This window comes from Castanea sativa, chromosome 2 (genome assembly GCF_040712315.1).
Source record: "Castanea sativa cultivar Marrone di Chiusa Pesio chromosome 2, ASM4071231v1".
Lineage (NCBI taxonomy): Eukaryota > Viridiplantae > Streptophyta > Magnoliopsida > Fagales > Fagaceae > Castanea > Castanea sativa.
Genome location: NC_134014.1, coordinates 52,186,405 through 52,204,611, shown reverse-complemented (window position 1 = coordinate 52,204,611; position 18,207 = coordinate 52,186,405). Strand labels below are relative to the sequence as shown.

The window sequence follows — 18,207 nt, the reverse complement described above, 5'->3', positions numbered from 1 at the left end:
GCATTGCGTAGTACTCAATCTTGGATTTCCTCAACGGTGGACAATTACTCGAAATTATAATCAATTTTCCTATCGTTAATCAAATCGCACCAAAATTTCAATTCAAATATTCTATTACAAAATAAAATAGAAAACGATGAAAAAAAAAAAAAAAAAACACACACACACACACACCCCCCTTTGGAATTTCTGAGAGAGCGAAGAACAGTACTGTTGACAAGCTTGTACTGGTTCCCATCTAGACCCACTGAAATCATATTTTTACCAACTATTAACAACTTGTCATATCTGTAGATATCAATTTTTTTGTGACAAATTTCTTGCAAGGTGTGCCTCTCGTGGAGAGATGAGAGGGAACCACTGGGACCAGCCCTCCGAATCTCGTTTGATAACAACCCACAACTCCATGGTTCTATAGAGAAGCAGAAAGTTGGCATACAGAAGAAAATAACAATAGCAGTTTAAATGCCTAAAACATGTGCGCACTCATCAACATATAGATCCTAAACCTCAGACAAAATCTGAATGTTTGAATAAGACATTATCCAACAGAAATTTCGACACTAACAAATAAAGTTTACAAAGTAAAAACTAAAAACTCTGGTTCCACGGGTAAACAAGATGCCATTGTAATCAGTCCACTTAAAGAGAGCTCTAGGTTTGAAGGGTTCTAACATCAAGTAAAACTTAGCCTCAACCCAAAGCAAACTCCTGGCAAAAAACCCAAACCCATCTACGAACTGGATCCTTCTGCTTGGCTGGAACAATCTCTTCCTACAAGCAACACCTGCAGACCTGCAAAGATGTAATCATATGATACTTTCTTACCATTATGTAACATACTGAACAACCCATAAGAAAATCCATTGAGCAGCAAGGGATAGATTATAGCCTGATCCCCTACTGCCTGGTGTTTTTGCCCTGTGCTGTGAGTTTTGCTGCTACTTGTTCTTCTGTCAAAGGCAAATAGTAGATCCGAGGGGTTGCCTTGGTTTTCCGGAAGAGATCATCCAAAGTGACAATAGGAGGGTCAAGTTTCTCTGGAAGTGGAGGTGGGGGTGGAAGTTGAACCCGCTCTCTTGACTGAGGTGGGTTAGACAAAGGTGGTGGTGGTGGTAGAGGAGGTGGTGGTGGAAGCTGCGGCCTATGTTGACGGGGTGAGGGCTGGGGCTGCGAGGTGGGAGGGGCAGGAGGAACAATGGGACCAGCACTTGTAGGCGTAACTGGAGTCTGAGGAGCCTCCACCCGCGATTTCACTTCCTGAGGATCAACAAAGTCAGCCACCAGGAGGCGCCCACCATTTGGAGGCCATTGTAAGTTAAACACAGCATTCCTTGTCTCTACAGCTTCTTCCACTGATGAGTACTGCATCACAACAGTTTGCAGATTAGAAGGGTTAGAATTATATTTAAATGATCAAAAATTGAGATGCGTTTATTCATAAAACGTATCTAGATGAATGCGAAGGTGATCTTCTTTTGAAGGGAATTCTCACATTTACATGACATAGATCCTAAAATGACTGCTAAAAAAACTAGCCTTGGTAGCACAGAAGTACATCCCCCAATTTGGAATACAGAAATATAATTTATGGATTTCTGAGAACGAAAGGCCATTCCCCCACCCCCAACAAACCCCCACAAAAAGATAGGTTGCCTACTATTGCCACATGATATGTGTGTGCGCACTTATATGAAAACCTGCTAAGGAATGGTGAGTAGAGAAAAGAATCAGCCTTACAGTAACATAGCAATGGGTCTTGATGTGGTCCATCCAAAAACTGGTAACACTCCCAGTTTTGCCAAGAAGTTCTTGCACTGCTTTCAACGTAAAGGGACGCAGAAATCGATCAATTCTAAGAGAATTAGTTGGAGATTTTGGCGATGGAGGAACTGCCCATAGATAAAAGGAAGACCATTAAAAAATTAAATCAAGTATTGCTGGAATCAAATCCATTAAGAAAATGGCAATAACTCACCAACACGTTCCTTGGGAGTATCCTCACTATTTGTAGAGTCCGATCTAGAGAAGTTACGTTTCATACCAGCAGACTGGAAAGTGTCCTTGGGCGTAGTTGTAGGGGTAGAATTAGCGCTCTGGGGCTCTGGAACTTTGAGGCCTTCAGAGTTCCACCTACGTTGCCTCTTGATTGGCTCATTACTTCCAACTAATGGTTGATCTGTAAAAACGGCCAAAAGATCATCAAAAATACAATCACAAAGAAAAATAAAAGTTCTCAAAGAAATATGGACAACTTAAAAAATAAAAAATTGGGGATGAGCGAAGGATTATAGAGATGTGACAGTTGCCAAGCATTTAAATTCCGTGAAAATTACAGTTTCCATTGAGCGAAGGCATTTTCATAGGTATATGCCATTTGACTTTTTAAAGGCTATCACCTCACATACTTATTTCTTCAAAATTATAATAAAAATTAACAGCCAAAAAAAGAAAAGAAATGGAAAACCTCAACAGAACTTCAAACAACAACAGACTCCAACGATTCAAATACAATTCTAAGAAGCCGACAAATCAATCATAGCATCAAGCTTAAAGTAGAAAATATAATTCATTAGGGTCCGAGTGCTACTCCTATTGAATAAGCATTTTACTACCAAACTAACAATAATAACGCATTTTGGACTCACAAACTGATCTTTTACAACCCTCAAAAGTTCAAGTATTCCACTCCTGCCAAACACATCAGACAACGAGGAATCGTACTCCATATGGAAGCATTACTGCACCTGCTAAACTTATCTAAAAGCTCCACAACAACTCTCAGCATAACCCAATGAACCACAAACAGTGAAAAAACATAATGAGCTAAGCTTCCATAGAATAAATGGTCCAAAGATATTCAATAGATACATATCACTCAATCACTGAAGGCAAATATGGTCTGAAGTCTGAACATATTCACTGAAGAAAAATATCTTGATGACAAGCAATCAAGTTCAAAGCAAAGAATTATTGTTTTACATGATAACCCCACCAAGTGATTATCAAGCCTCTCACAACACAATGTATAAGGTGGGAAGAAGTATAGATATTTAAATCTGGAAGCCTTGGCAATGGCAGGGTGAAAACTACTCCAATCTTTATTTCCCTTCATCAAACCTAAAGATCATAATAGCTCCCTCTTAAAGGTTTAAGTTCTCCACATTAGATGACCATGAGTTTACTGAATTTTGTTCCCTCATAATTCTAAAAAGGGTTTGTGATTCTTAAACAGTTGGCAGCTTCAACCATGATCTATTAAGTACTAACTAATCCACTTGGCAGCCACGTTCAAAGTTAGGGCATTAGGCTTTTTCAGGCATGAAAATAGGCAGAAGTATCAATGTAATATATGGAAAGAAATAAATGATAAGAGTAATTTTCACAGCAAAACAACTTAAAACTTCAAGACAATGCAATAATAAGGAAGTTAACAAATGCAATAAATTTATTGATTAAATAAAATAATGATAAAAGCAGTTAATAATGACCCTTAGACCCCAAGCCTTACCATTAAATTTTCTTTTCTCAGCAGGTGCAGCTGGATGACTTTTACTCTCAACATGGACTTCCTTTTTTTCAACAGATAAAGCATCCCCAAGAACAGCAACATGACTTTCCTCTTTCACAACATGACTTTTCTCAATCTTAATTTCTACTTCTTCAGAGTTATACTTAGAATCAATTTGCTTACTCTCCAGCACATCCTCTTCCATGGAATCATCACCAGAACTCCTGTCCAAATTTAACTTTTCAGAGTACCCTACATCTGCACTATCAATTTTCTTGTTTATATCTGCATCTGTAGCATTGCTGCTATCTTTCCCTCCATCAGATGCCTTGTTCTCATGTGGCTCCTCAACATCCATTGGATGTGATTCACCAACTGGGACAACATGGCTGGATGATGGTTCCACCATCTCAGGCTTAACATCTAGTTCTAAATTGACATGATCAGCAATTACATTATCCTTTATTTCAATCGTTTCATTAATTGACACAGAATCAGTAGAAATAGAATCAGATTTTACTTGAGACCCTAAAATTGGGCTGACCTCAGATACCTGGTTGTCCGGAGTCGAAAGGTCGAGCATGACACCCTCGGATGGAGGATTTAAACTCTCATTTTCCAGCTGGGGCTTTGATTCCTCACTCTCCAGCTGGGGCTTCAAATCCTCACTCTCCAACTGGGGCTTTGATTCCTCAATCTCCAGATGGGACTTCAGATCATCATTTTCCAGCTGGGATTTTAAGTTTCCATTCTCCTCATGGGTTTCCACGTTCTCTGAATCTTGCCCACTCAACACTACCTCAGATACCACAGTCTCAGTTACTTCAATGCTGGTTTCAACAGTGGTTGTCTGAACAACTATCTCCTCTTCCACCCTAGAAGAATCAAAATGACCAAGCATGTCATCTTCCTCAACTTTTCCTTGATCCAAGGTTGCCGTACTCTCATTAATATCAACCTGAACCATATCATTATCTGCATTTTCGTTCTTGTTCTTTTTACCACTGTCATCTGCAAGGTCTATATCAGTTTCTGCAGCAACTTGCACTGACTGCGCATCTTTTGATCCAACTACAGATTCGACTCCACATTCAAATCCATTATCCGCATCCTTTGCAGCCTTTTCCATTTCGGCAAGCTTTGCCGCATTTTCCATTTCGGCAAGCTTTGCAGCATTTTCCCTTTCGATGAGAATAGCTTCATCCAGACGTTTAATCAAATCAGCCTTTAAACCAGTAGTTGTTAATCTCCTTCTTTTAAGCTCCTCTTTTAGCTCTGTAACCTTCCATTGATCAATTGGTCGATTGTCAAGAATTGGATATTGTGATGACATCTTTTCCAAATAAAACTCACCTTCACAACCCTGATTAAGCATTAGAAATGAGACACAATCAGCCACTTAAAGAGAAAACCACAACCAATACTTGGAAAAACAATAAGAGGTCATCTCCAACCAGTACTAATAACAAAGAACATTTACTTGAAAATAAGAGTGATAATTAGCATCATCTCAATAAAATGATCACAATCTGGAAACTGCCTAAGCAACTTAACTTACAAATACCACACAATACATTGTATAAAACCCACATACAGAATAATAAAACAAAAAGGCAGAACCAAACCCAGATACAAAAAACACTCCATTTTGTTTAAACAAAAATGTGTAAATTCTCCAAGAAGGAAAGCTATTGGGTGTAGAAATAAGCACAAGCTAAGAAGCAAGGACACGGACAGAGACACAGCACGGTAGGGACATGACACAAAACCTCAACATATCTTTAGCTATATGTTACTTATATATATATATATATATATATATATATATATATATATATATATATATATATATATTTTTTTTTTTTTTTTATTTATTTATTTATTTATTTATTTATTTGAAGTTCTCAAAATAAATAACAACTATCAAAATCCTCAAAAATCTAAAAATCATAGATTATTTGTAGATAATTAATAATTTTCCCACAAATTAACACAATCCCACTACTTAATCATTCAAATTATGCCCTCCCAAAAAAAAAACCCCCAAAATCATATTATCAAAAGATATACTTTCAAACCAAACACTAACGCGTTTTCTTAAGAAATCATGACATATTCCACGAAGCCAAACAAGACTTATACTCAACACAATGCCAGAGAAATAAACGGAAAAAACCCTAATTAATTGAAGCAGGGCAAATTAGATACTCACAGGAATATATAGCTGAGAATCGCGGCGCTGGAAACAGTGAAAAAGCCTAAAACTTCCTCAAGGGAAAGGAGATGATATGTGAAACCCTAAATTTCACAACACAAAACCCACACATTAGAGCAAAAAAGAAAAAGCTCGCAGTTTAACCAAAAAAACACAAAAAACACAAAAATTAACAAAATCCACACTATAAACACGCTCAGATTTTCGTTAATCTAAAAAAAAATTAAGGCTCCCCCATAAAAACCAAAAAAAAAAAAAAAAAAATCTGCCTCCAAAAATTTTCTTTTTCTGTTTAAAGAAATAAAGAAAACAAGGAAAACAAATTGGAAGCAGAAAGTTTTTAAAAAAAAAATAGAAAACCAAATTGGTTTTCTTGTTTTTGTTTTAAGGGGATATGGTTTGGTTTCTAGGGTTTTTATTTGTGTTTATTTTGTTTATGTTTCGAAGTTGTGTTTGTTTGTGTGTGTTTTTGTTTTTTTTGAGAGTGAGTTATCGAGGAGAGGAAGGGAGGGGATGGGTGAGAGAGTACGAAATTAAAGGAGGGGTTTGGGTTTTCCAACTAAAAATACTGATTTTTGGTTACCGATTTGACGATTTTGCCCCTCGCTTGGTACACGTGGAAATGAATGCTTCTCACATTTTCGGCTCGGCTCTGTGGGTTTTTTGGGAGGTCTTGGTCAAGGACTGGATTCTAATTGGGCACCTCTAAAATCTAAAATATTGACGTGGCAAGAAATAGAAACTTTACTCTTTTTTTCTTTTTTGCCTTTTTGTTTTCCGCAACAAAAAAAGTATCTCTCTTTGGAGTAGTTCACAATTTTGCCATTCACTTTTTAAATCAAAAATTTTTCCTCTTTATATACTAGGAAATGAGCTAATAATTCAATTTTTCACTTTTTCAGTTAAATCTAACGAAATTTTGTAAAGAAAATTACTAATTGTACACTATATAGAAAAGAAAAAGTTGAAGATTGTGGTATTGTTTTCTTAGATTGAATTTATAATTATTGTAATTTCGTTGAATTTAATTGAAAAAACAACGGATTTGAAGTATTTGTTCATTTTTCATATAAAGAAGGGAAATTTGGTTGGTTTTAAAGATAAATGGAGAATTATGAACTAGCGTAAACAAGAGGGGAAAATCTTTTTCCCATAATAAAAAGTCCAAAATTTATAGCCTATTTCGTAATTTAATGTTATAAAGTAAAGTCTCAAACTTTGTGAAATTATCCATCTCCATTATTTATGCTTGTTATTCTAGACAATAATGGAGTAAAAAAAAATTTGATTTAAGAGCAAGTCATATGCAGAACTTGGAAGAGTTTAATGGATGGCAAGAGAGACAGATAGACATTTCAAATTAATAAAACTAAAAGCCTAAGATTTAATATGAAGTGTAACAAAAAGATATCAGAAATTAATCATGCGAGAATAATATTGTACCAATTAGAATAATATATATTTTTTGAGAAACTACCAATCAGAATATATAAAGTTGTAAAAAAAAATTTGTGTTTATTTATTTTTTTATTGTTTTTCTTCCTGTTCAGTGTTGAGGTATTTGGTAGTTCTATTTACCAAACAAGGCCAAGCCGGAATTTATTTAAAATCCAGCCCATTAAACTGGACTTGCCCAGGCATAAAAATATTCCAAGTGACACCAATGAGAACAGAGAGGGTACAATTAAAGACCACTATCAACCCAACATGAATGGTTTTCATGGATTAGACCATTCATGAATTAGCGGGTTAGGTTTAAGCGTTGGGTAGTTTATCTGACTCTAACACCTCCCTAACTTGTAAAGGAAAGATACTATTAACGTGATTCATGTTTAACCTTGCTGTTTTCTCAAATGAACATCACATACTTTAGAAAAATTTAATGAAATTCCAGGGACGTGTGAATTTGCTCAATCTTTTATATTGATTCTTAAAGAAAATACACATTTTATTTTGTTGTAAGCATTATTCTTACATTTTAAAAAAAAAAAAAACAAACAAACAAAAATATCAAATTCAAGGCCAACTATTATCTGGATTGAAAACAATAATAATGAAGTAAATCTATGATTTAGAAAACCTAAAATGTCAGGTATCAATGGGGGTAAAAGGTGTTGCCCTGTAAACAACTGCATTTGATCAGGCAAAAAGGATCCTCAAAGGAAAAAGGAAAAGGTAATATTTATCATTTTTTGAAATAAGAAAGTTGATATAACAACTAAAACAGAAAAACCAACCTACACTAAAACGCACGAAGTAGATAACTTAAACCTAGAGATACATTAATTTTTTTTTTTAAACAGTATTATAACTTTAACTACATACAATAAAAGCCAAAATCATGGTACAAATCCTCACATAGGCGCCTCTTCAGGGCGTATTTGTGTTACTGTGTCTTCATAAATACCACCTCACCATTTACTCACTTTCTTCATCACTTTCCTGCAGGTTCATATGATTCATATTCCTTTCAAGTGGTGGAAGCCCATCTTCAGAATCACAAGAGTTCTCATCCTCATTATGAGATGCCATGTCTGTTCCTGTAGCAGCCGAGAGCAAAACATATTCTGAGGTCAGCATAAGTCATTGCCGTGCTAAACTAAGTGACAATTTTGCGTAAATAAATTTTTTCCTCCATTTCATGATGACATACATGATTTAGAGTTCATGTAAGGCTTATGGAAAGGATTATGAGTACAATGGCCTCCAACTGGTCTCTCTAGAGTAATAGGCATATATGATAGGTCTCATGGAGATAACATAAAAAGCAGAGAAAATAAAAGGAGTACATAGAGAATTGATTTTTTTGGTTTTGACAGCCACAAACATATACCTTCCACTTCTGGGAGAACCTTTGGGACCTGACTTTCTTGTGAAAGCCAAGAATTTTGAATTGAAATAATATCAGCACTATTTTCACATTCAGAGTATGCCTTTAGAAGTTCCCTGCATTTAAAAAAACAAAAAGGTCAAAATTTAAAAAAGAGTTAAAAATTCAATTCTCCAAGGAAATGAAATTGCATTGTAAATACAGCTGCTGAGGCAAATGCAGTTTAACATCCCAAATCCTTTGGAATCAATACACCCCACAATTTCTAGGATCACCTTCAATCAATTATTCCAGTGGTATTACAATGACTCATGCATAGTTTAGTTATATTTTAAAAAGATTAACTTGTGCCGTCTTAACTTATTGAAAAGATCTCTTACCATGTCAATAGAGATTTATAAATCTTCTTTCTTCTTTATTTCTTTGTTTGTCTTTTCATGTGGCCAACCTTGATATTAATTAGTATATTAAGGATCCATAGCTGGTCCAATACTTTGGGACTAAGACTTGGTCATTGTTGCTGTAATTGTAATTACCTATGCTGTAAGCCTGTAACTAACAACTACCTTCTAGAAACATAATATCATTCACTCCAGCAGGAACCTGAGACCCAACAAACAGGTCCTATTAAAATTAAGAACCCAGGTCAAACTCAAATGTTAAGAGACAGGCCAGGTCCAGAGGGAAGAAAATATCATCTTAACGTCCCAAGTCAACTAGGTGTTTGAGAGATGAGGTTTTGCCCGTTTTACTGTGAAACTTTGTGCAGACAGGCACACTCAATTGACCTGAGGTGTAAAAAAACCCCAGGCAATTAGTTTATGCAATTTAAATTTGTCGAAAATCACATTTTCGTCCCTACATTTTCAGGCGATTCCCACTTTGATTCCTAAATTTTATTTTTACCACTTTTAGTCCCTATCTGGAAAAATGTTTCCCGTTTTGGTCCCTGCCGTTACATCATAGACGAATTATGCACACGTGGCAAACGGCAAAATTAAAAAAATATTTAAAATATTTTATTTTATTTTAAAATAAAATAAAATTTTAGTTATCAATAATTTTAAAATAAAAATATTAAAAATTTTAGTTAAAAATAATTGTTCTTCATGTTCTTGGGAAGAACATGGTTGCCCAAAAAATAAGGTTTTTCATGTTCTTCTCTCTTATTTCATTTTCTTAGCATCTAAACAAGCAAAAACATATACAAAACCATGATCAAACACAGATACTCTAACACAATCAACTAACAGAACCCAAAACACTTAATCAAAAAAATAAATAAATAAATAAATAAAACGAACAAAACCCAAAACACGGTCAGATCAAAAACAAAATTCCAAAACTCAAAGCCAATCTTCATCAATAAAATACTCCAAAACACAATTATGAGCTAGATCAAACCACGGTGACCATCTGGGTTTAGAGAGAGAGAAGATCAGATGTCAGAGGATGAAAGACTGAAAAGGAAGAAGATCATATCAGATCTCCACGGTGACAATCTGGGTTTAGAGACAGAAGAAGATCAGATCAGATCTCCATGGTGACCATCTGGGTTTAGAGAGAGAAGAAAATCAAATCAGATCAGATCTCCATGGTGACCATCTAGGTTCACGCGCCCTTACACACTCGGCGAAGCCACCGCCCGCGTCAAGCGCAACCTCGATCACTTCCACGTGAACTACACGTTCATCGCGCTCCTCATCCTCTTCCTCCTCTGGCACCCGATCTCCATGATCGTCTTCGTCGCCATCTTCGTCGCCTGGTCTTTCCTCTACTTCCTCTGCAACCGTCCACTCCTCCTCTTCCACATCATTGTCGACGACCGCATCGTCTTGGCCTTGCTCTCCATCATCACCATCGTTGCTCTAGTCCTCACCGATGTCTGGCTCAATGTCCTCGTTTCGCTAACTCTGGGTTGATAATAATAAGTGGGACTACTTAAGTGTTTTGGATTTTGTTAGTTGATTGTGTTAGAGTATCTGAGTAAAATCATGGTTTGTATATGTTTTTGCTTGTTTGGATGCTAAGAAAATAAAATAAAAAAGAATAAAATCTTGAATTTCTTATTTTCTGGGCAATCATGTTCTTGGGAAGAACATGAAGAACAATTATTATTTAAATAATTAAATGATAACTAAAATTTTATTTTATTTTAAAATAAAATTTAATATTTTTAATATTTTTTTAATTCTGCCGTTTGCCACGTGTGCATATTCTGTCTGTGATGTAACGGCAGGGACCAAAACGGGAAACGTTTTTCAAGATAGGGACTAAAAGTGGTAAAAATAAAATCTAGGAACCAAAGTGGGAATCGCCTGAAAATGTAGGGACGAAAATGTGATTTCCGCTTTTAAATTTGTATCATGCAAAAAACTATAAAATAATTTATCCAAAAGAAGAAATTAATTGCAAAGATTTATGTAGGTTCAAGATTATTAGAATTTTTGAAAGATATGTCAGATAGCTGTGTTTGGTTATACTTTCTGCACTCTTATGATCAATTTATAAAAAAGAAATAGAAGCTCATTTAAGGAGTTGAAGCCCACAACTTCTAAGGGGGATAGGGACACTCAATAATGATATCTTGGCCATCTTTTAGTGCATGAGGTTAAAAAAAATTTGGCCTGGTCAAGTCAATCTCAAATTACTTGTATAAATGGGCCACACTTCCAATTAATAAGACTTCATATTTCAAAAAGAAAAAATATGTTGATAAATGAACAGAGACACCTGTTGAGGGATAGGAAAGCATGGCCCCATTTGAACTTGCCAAGCAACAGATTTGCAGTTTCCTCTTCCCCACTGTTAAACCATATAAACAGAATTATGAGAACAGGTTTAAATTCCTCTACTGGAGAACATATTTGATCTTGGGTGCAACAGAATAAGACATGTTCATAACATAGAAGGTAGAGATATCAAGCACACTAGAACAGTAACCTGTCAAAATTAGAGATGCTGCTGAAGTAGATTATGCATGACTCTACCTAATTAAAGTTGGGAAAGTAAAAATAAATAAAAGAAATTAAGTAAAACTAAAACAGACTGGGTGTCTTGAAAGTATCAGACAATCAGAGCATTTTCCTTCAGATCTCAGAAAAGTTCCATCAAATGCAAGATTTAATAGTTAATTCCACAGAGGGTGTGCCTTATGGTGGGATCAGACGTCCCTGAACATTCATAGGTTCAAACATTATTAGGCTTTTAAAGTCTTGTTAAGCTATTCTACCATAGGAGTCTCATTATAGTATCTCTGAACTTTTGGCTACAAGAATACAAATAATAGCAACTTCATATTTCCTCTTACCAAAACTGAAATGAGCCAGTAACCTCATCTCTCAAACAAACAATAATTACTCACATTAGACTATGTATATAATATGTGATAAGAACTCCTTGTCAAAACCCACATCTATAATGCAATCTACAGATCACATATATTTAAGAGCTGGTTGATACAACAAGACATGCACCAATGTAAAAAGAGAGTTACAAACTTCAGCATGCGTTTAGCACTTTAAGAAAACTGTATAACTTAGGAACAGGTTTGGGTACCAAATGATTAGAGCTGCAGATAATGCCTCCACACAAGATAGTTGACATGGTCTACCATAATTTACCGGATTTGCTGCAACCAGCCATGGTACTGCAATTTCAAGTGATTTGTCAATGTTAAGGGATAATCAAACACAACAATTCCATGACCAATCACAGACATTTTACAAGTGCAATAAATTCCAGGAAAACAGATACCAGAGACATTTCAAAAGTGCAATAAATTCTTTAACACATCACCTCTATAAGAAAATTAACCAAAAGTAAAAAAATAGTGTAAGAAATTATATGTGCAAAGCCACATTAAAAAAAAAAACAAAAAAACAAAATTAAAAGAAGAACAAGAACAAGAACAAGAGTTGTTTTCAGATTCTGGTGCAAGCAAAATAATCTACTTTCATGTGAAGGTGCCATATATCCTCCTTTGATGGAATACAAGAAAAATCCTGTATTCCCTTGCAGACATGATAACTACAACCATAGGAAAGAATATAATCATCCTATGCCAAGGTGCTTTTAACTTGACATTTGCCATCAACAAGGATATCAACAACTTCCATTCACTTAAACCATTTAATCAAATTCAAGCCAGTCAACCAGCATACCATCCGTAATTCAACAAAACAAAAGCTTAAATCAAGAAGTCATCAGGTGAAGGAAAGAACCATAATTTCAATGCAAATAAAAAGTAAGCCTCACTCTCTTCAATAGAAAATTCTTTGCTTTAAGGCAATTTGAATTTTAAGGAATGGGGAGAAAGGAAAGACAAAAACCAGTCCATACATTACAGATTCTGTAAGTGATCCCACTTTCTCGGTTTTGAATGAGCCTCCGGCCATCATATCTCTATCCTATGCCCTTACATATACATGTTTCTCTTCAGGTAAATTAATTGGATCACTATAGAATTTAGAAGAACAATCAATGCATTAGAAATCACAGACATTTGCAGGAAAGGGGCCATTTATCAATTCAATGACCAAATTTTTTTATAAGTAAAAATTTCATTAAATATAAAAAGTGACTGGCACTAAGGATGTGAATGACCAACTTCTCTAGTTAATAGTCTGGTATAAGAAAAATAATGTTAATAAGCCTGATTCTAGTCAATGTTAAAAATCCAAGTTGTACATATGGAAACTGCAAAATTCTAATCAACAAAATACAGAATATTTTTTCCGAGTGTTGACAAGCTTGGAATGATTCATCAGAAGGAATTTTTTTATTGGTAAGGTACAAACCTTCCTAAAGTTAAAATTTTAGTGCACTCCATTAAATTTTAAAATATCCCAATGGACTCCTTCCAAACTCCGTACTTTATCATTTGAAACCACATAAAGACAATTTCCACAATCAATGAGTTTTGAACCCATGACTTCATCCTCCACCCATAAATATGAGAGGAAGAAGTGCCATTTGAACCAAGGTTCATTGGCAAAGGAATTTTAATCTCTTTTTTTTATCAGTAAAAAAAGAAATTCATTCTTGTTTCAAAGTTCTTGAGTCAACCCCATCTCATAAGTTGGGACATGGAAATGATAAGAGAAAACCCCATCTCATAAGTTGGGAAACTCTTTGCAAACCTAAGTCAAGCAAAGGCTTGGGTCTTAGGAAAACAGCTTGGATGAATAAGGCAATGTTTGCCAAACAATTGTGGAGACTTTCAAACCAACCTTCCTCAATCCTAGCTAGAACCTTGAAGGCCAAATACATTCCTAAGGGTACTCTCCTAGATTGGAAGTGTAAACCACAAGACTCCTGGTACTAAAAAAAGCCGACACTCTTGCAAGAATTTACCTTTGACACAGGCCTAGTGGAGAGTGGATTAGTGTAGGGGGATAGACATCAACCACTCAGCTGGGTACCCTCCCAGAGTGAATGAACCTCAACTTCAAGAACTAGTAATTCATAAAGTCTCTGAACACATTAACGACGACACCAAAACTTGGAATACACAACTCTTGAATCAAATCTATGCTTTTGAGGAAGCACAATATATTATCTCCACCCCTATCTCCCTAACAGAAGGTGAAGATAAACTTATCTGGCCTTTATCAAGCGGTGGATTATATGAGGTTGAGAAAGGTAGTCTTAAGCTCAATAATAATGGAAACAGTAGTAAAGGGTTTTGAAAACACCTATTGAAATTAAGAATTCCATGTAGGATCATTGTTTTCCTTTGGAAAGTGTTGAACAAAGCCCTGCTTACAATCATGCTTCGAATAGGAGAAATATAGTGAGAGATAAAGCACGCAGTTTCCTTTTGCAAAGGTATTGTGGCTGGGTACTGATCTTAAGTCTTAACCTTAGAACAGAGTCCCTGAAGCCTTGCAATATCCACTACTGGCTTAGTAATGGCTGCGAAATTTGGAACACTATAAGGAACTCAACCCACTATTTGACGTCATTATTTCTATTACTCTGTGGACAACATGGAGATGTAGGAACCAACTCATCTTTGAAGGAAAGGCACTTATGTCTTGTAATATTTTGATTGGCAGGTACAACGCAGCATTTTTAAATAAGGAGGAAGTCCACCCAAGTCCAATAAACCACAACGTTTTTGATAACAGGAAGATTCAACATGATTGGCAGTTACTGCTATAGCAGGTCATAGTACACACAATACGAACAGAGGAAGGATTTCCTTTCTTGCCAAGGACAAAGAGGGAAATGAGGTGTTTAAATGATGTCAATCTTGCCAAATCTCAAACACCAGACACACAATACTGTTAGAAGCTAGAGAGGCTATCTACCAAGTTAGCAAGGATTCCAAAGCATGGTGATCCTGACATAGGACAGACGCATCAAGGAAGCAATAGCAGGAAGAGAGTATGTTCCTTGGAACAATTCTGTATTGTTGGAAGAATTTGATCAATTGAGGGAAGGAATTACCTTGGGCTGTTGTTTGGTGACTGCTACTTTCTAGGGGTCAGTGATGTATTGGGCCAAACCTCAATGTATTTTGTAGACTATACTGAACCACAACTTCCATCCTCAAGGATGTACCATTTAACAAATTAAGTCGATACAGGAATTTAACAAATATACATATTTAACGGCAAGGATGTACACCTCTATTTTAAATAAGATACTATGAATATCCCTGATTAGATTAGTGTCTAAATAATATGATCAGCAAGGTAGTATACTATTTAAAGAATGAAGTCCATACAGAGTCGAGGAGCAGCACAACGCAGCTTCACGAAAGGTACATCACTCAAACGTGCCCATGAGCAATCCACAACAGCTAATCCTTTCCTCTTCATTAAGCTATGATCTTCTCTAGAGACGCATTGTGTACCAACTGGACTGAATATCAAAATACAAAAATAAATAAATAAATAAATAAAAATTGAATACAGGAATTTAAATGTTTAATATGAAAATATAAAATATTAATTTATAGTATATTGATTAGATTTCAACCTACAAACTACCCCACCCACCCATCCCTTTGCCACCTAAGCCATAAGGAATGCAGTAACATCCAATTTCATTTAAGAGGTATCATCTTTTCTTTTCTTTTTATAGGTAATTTTAGAGGTATCATCTACTTAACACAAGTAATATGTTGCCTACAGATTTACATTCAAATAATTAATTGTAAGCCTCTCCCTTACGCTTGGCAGTTGGCACACAACCAAACATTTACAGCCCCATTAACTTGCCCACCTTTCCTGTCCCAAAAATCAAACCAAATAGACACTTCTGATCATTGAGGATTTTATTCTTTTGAGCTCCTTGGGAAAAGGGGGGCAGTATTAAGAAGTAGCATTTGAGCTAAAACTCATTGATGACATCACAGATCTCCATATTAACATCACAAAGATAAAATTTGGATTCATTCAATAAAATAATTTAAAACCAGACAAATTTTTCGATAAGTAACACCACAGAGAAATTAAGGAAAAGCAAAGTAATCCATAAGTACCTTAAAACAATTCCCCCAAATCCATTATTCACACGCAACTCCTGCAAGAATTTTTTTAAATGTCAGGATTACAGACGTGTGATAGTGTCTCTATGTCATGACAGAATTGGATGTTAATAAATATACTATATAAAGTAAATAATTAGCTGAAGCAAAGGAATCTCAGCTTGAACAAAAGTTTGGTTTCCAAATCTCAAGTAAGCATGAATCAATTGTATTAAACAACATTGCTTTTAGGTAATTAGTTTAAGATTCAGACTTACTTTGCTATACCTCTTAGGAGTTAGGAGTCTAAGTTTAATTGGCCAATAGAACTTAATCAAGAATAAATTTCAACTCATGATATTCTCATTTTCTACCAAACACAATAAAATAAATGAAAAAGTAAAATACTTAAAAATGATGTTAGAGACCAAAACCCAACCGTCATGCCTAGATAGAATCAACAGTAAGGAATAATTACATTCCAGTTAACATAAGACAGATGAAAATTTGCATGAGCAAAACATGAATAGTGACAAAATGTGAACCAGAGACTTTCTTTTAACAAGCCGAATCTTGAAAGCTTCCGTCCCGTGCACCTTTTTGCATCGCATTGCCCAAAATCCTGAACCAAAAACACAACACCACTTAACCTCATTGTCGCAAAACTCCATGCAATTCAAATGTGACAGAGTTTCAGATCTTAAAAACATCACCGATCTTCCCCATTATAAATTTCAAATAATTTTTTTTTTCATAGAAACGAATTAGAGGGAAAGGGGGTTTGAGAGACAGAGAGAGGGAGCCAAGGGGGGGGGGGGGGGGGGGAAGGGGAGATTATCTTTGAAACTTCATTAAAAACACTAAAAATCCAAGCAAAATACATAGGCATAGCAGTGGACCAAGAGGAAAGGCGAGTGTAACAACACAGACAAACAAAGGAGCCATCCGGCAAATTGATGCCAATCCCCCACTGGGTGTAGCTCACAAGATGGTACTCAGATTTCACCCACCCCAGAATTCAGTCAAATACAAATTGATCTAATAACAATTATAACCACAATATAATTACTCAAAAATGACATTTGTTATATGAGCCAATGAGTTTTTAGCTCAAACAAAACTTTGTTCTCCCATAAGAATGAATGGAGGGTGAGGTCACATGCTTAAAACTGACTGGCTGCATGTGGTAAAATTCGTACCCAATGCACAATGCTCTCATAGTAGAGAAAAAGCCCAAACACAAAATGCAGCTCAGTTTACAATGAATAGTATGAATAGCACAGAACAAATCAAAATAAAAGAAAATTTATGGTAGTGAAAAGAAATTATGCATACCCACATAGCAAGTTGGATTGTTGGACCTGCTGGCTCCTCTTCAGGTACTGCAATAGTAGAAAAGTTATCAGAGTCCCAATATCAATGACAGTCACAGCGGCAATATATCAAACACCTTTCAAACTCAAATTTTGAAACCTAAGATAAAACAAAATAAAAATAAAAAACCAAATTATTAAATTGGAACCTTGATCAGATGGCAGAGACTCGTCCTCCCTGAAAAAGAATGGGCCAAAGTGAGAAATAGGAAACTCAAAGCTAAAAATAAAACCAAAAAGAGAGAGAGAGAGAGAGAGAGAGAGAGAGTGTGGGAATGAAAGGGAATAACCGTTGAAGTTGATGGGTTCGGCTAGATTGGCCCCTGTGGGAGTGGTGGTTTTTGTTCCGGCTGGTCTTGTTGTTGCGGCCCATGTTTATGTTTTTGCAAAGAAGAAAAAGAGGAAATGAGCGAAGCTCGACTACTGAGAATAACCCTGCTTTCAGAGTTGACAACGGTGGCTGTGGCGGTGGCGTATGCTTCCTTGGCTTATATTCGCTTGGTTTATATAGGTTACCCCTTTTTCGGTGGAATTAAAGCCCAAAAAAAAAATATATATATATATATATATATATATATATATATATATACAACATTTTTACAATAAATTTTAAGTAGCAAATTGTTACTGGTTATTATTGTTGAAATAAAAAAGTAATCTTAATGTTAGGTTCAAATTTGAACCAATAATAACTAACCACCTGTGATTTATTATAAAAATATTGTGAATGTAACATCTCTCAAAAAATAATTAGAATGATATTCGGGAGAACTTGGAATTTTCTTTCCAAATACCATTAAA

The 18,207-nt window shown here is 35.5% G+C and overlaps 2 protein-coding genes across 2 annotated transcripts; both read right to left on the bottom strand.

Annotated features, from left to right (window-relative positions):
• Nucleotides 1-460: 460 nt before the first annotated feature.
• On the bottom strand, nucleotides 461-6,261 carry LOC142624053 (uncharacterized). Its single transcript, XM_075797555.1, has 5 exons — nucleotides 5,724-6,261; nucleotides 3,512-4,874; nucleotides 1,979-2,179; nucleotides 1,741-1,892; nucleotides 461-1,365 (listed from the first exon to the last, which is right to left on the bottom strand). The coding sequence occupies exons 2-5, from the start codon at nucleotides 4,842-4,844 to the stop codon at nucleotides 901-903; spliced, it is 2,151 nt and encodes a 716-aa protein (XP_075653670.1). The 5' UTR covers nucleotides 4,845-4,874; nucleotides 5,724-6,261; the 3' UTR covers nucleotides 461-900.
• Nucleotides 6,262-7,887: 1,626 nt separating this feature from the next.
• LOC142623312 (uncharacterized) lies at nucleotides 7,888-17,898 on the bottom strand. The gene is made up of 10 exons (XM_075796710.1): nucleotides 17,697-17,898; nucleotides 17,556-17,584; nucleotides 17,369-17,415; nucleotides 16,590-16,655; nucleotides 16,049-16,089; nucleotides 15,290-15,426; nucleotides 12,115-12,205; nucleotides 11,290-11,361; nucleotides 8,560-8,672; nucleotides 7,888-8,266 (listed from the first exon to the last, which is right to left on the bottom strand). The coding sequence occupies exons 1-10, from the start codon at nucleotides 17,777-17,779 to the stop codon at nucleotides 8,145-8,147; spliced, it is 801 nt and encodes a 266-aa protein (XP_075652825.1). The 5' UTR covers nucleotides 17,780-17,898; the 3' UTR covers nucleotides 7,888-8,144.
• Between the last annotated feature and the right edge of the window lie 309 nt (nucleotides 17,899-18,207).

Excerpts from the sequence above, each read along its gene's own strand:
- LOC142624053 (XM_075797555.1), bottom strand. The coding sequence starts at position 4,844 with ATGTCATCACAATATCCAATTCTTGACAATCGACCAATTGATCAATGG. Across the intron at positions 2,180-3,511 it reads TGAGAAAAGAAAATTTAATG|ATCAACCATTAGTTGGAAGT; the intron begins GTAAGGCTTGGG and ends CCGTTTTTACAG. Across the intron at positions 1,366-1,740 it reads AGACCCATTGCTATGTTACT|TACTCATCAGTGGAAGAAGC; the intron begins GTAAGGCTGATT and ends GTTGTGATGCAG.
- LOC142623312 (XM_075796710.1), bottom strand. The coding sequence starts at position 17,779 with ATGGGCCGCAACAACAAGACCAGCCGGAACAAAAACCACCACTCCCAC. Across the intron at positions 17,416-17,555 it reads GTCTCTGCCATCTGATCAAG|TACCTGAAGAGGAGCCAGCA; the intron begins GTTCCAATTTAA and ends CTACTATTGCAG. Across the intron at positions 16,656-17,368 it reads CAATCCAACTTGCTATGTGG|GATTTTGGGCAATGCGATGC; the intron begins GTATGCATAATT and ends TTTTTGGTTCAG.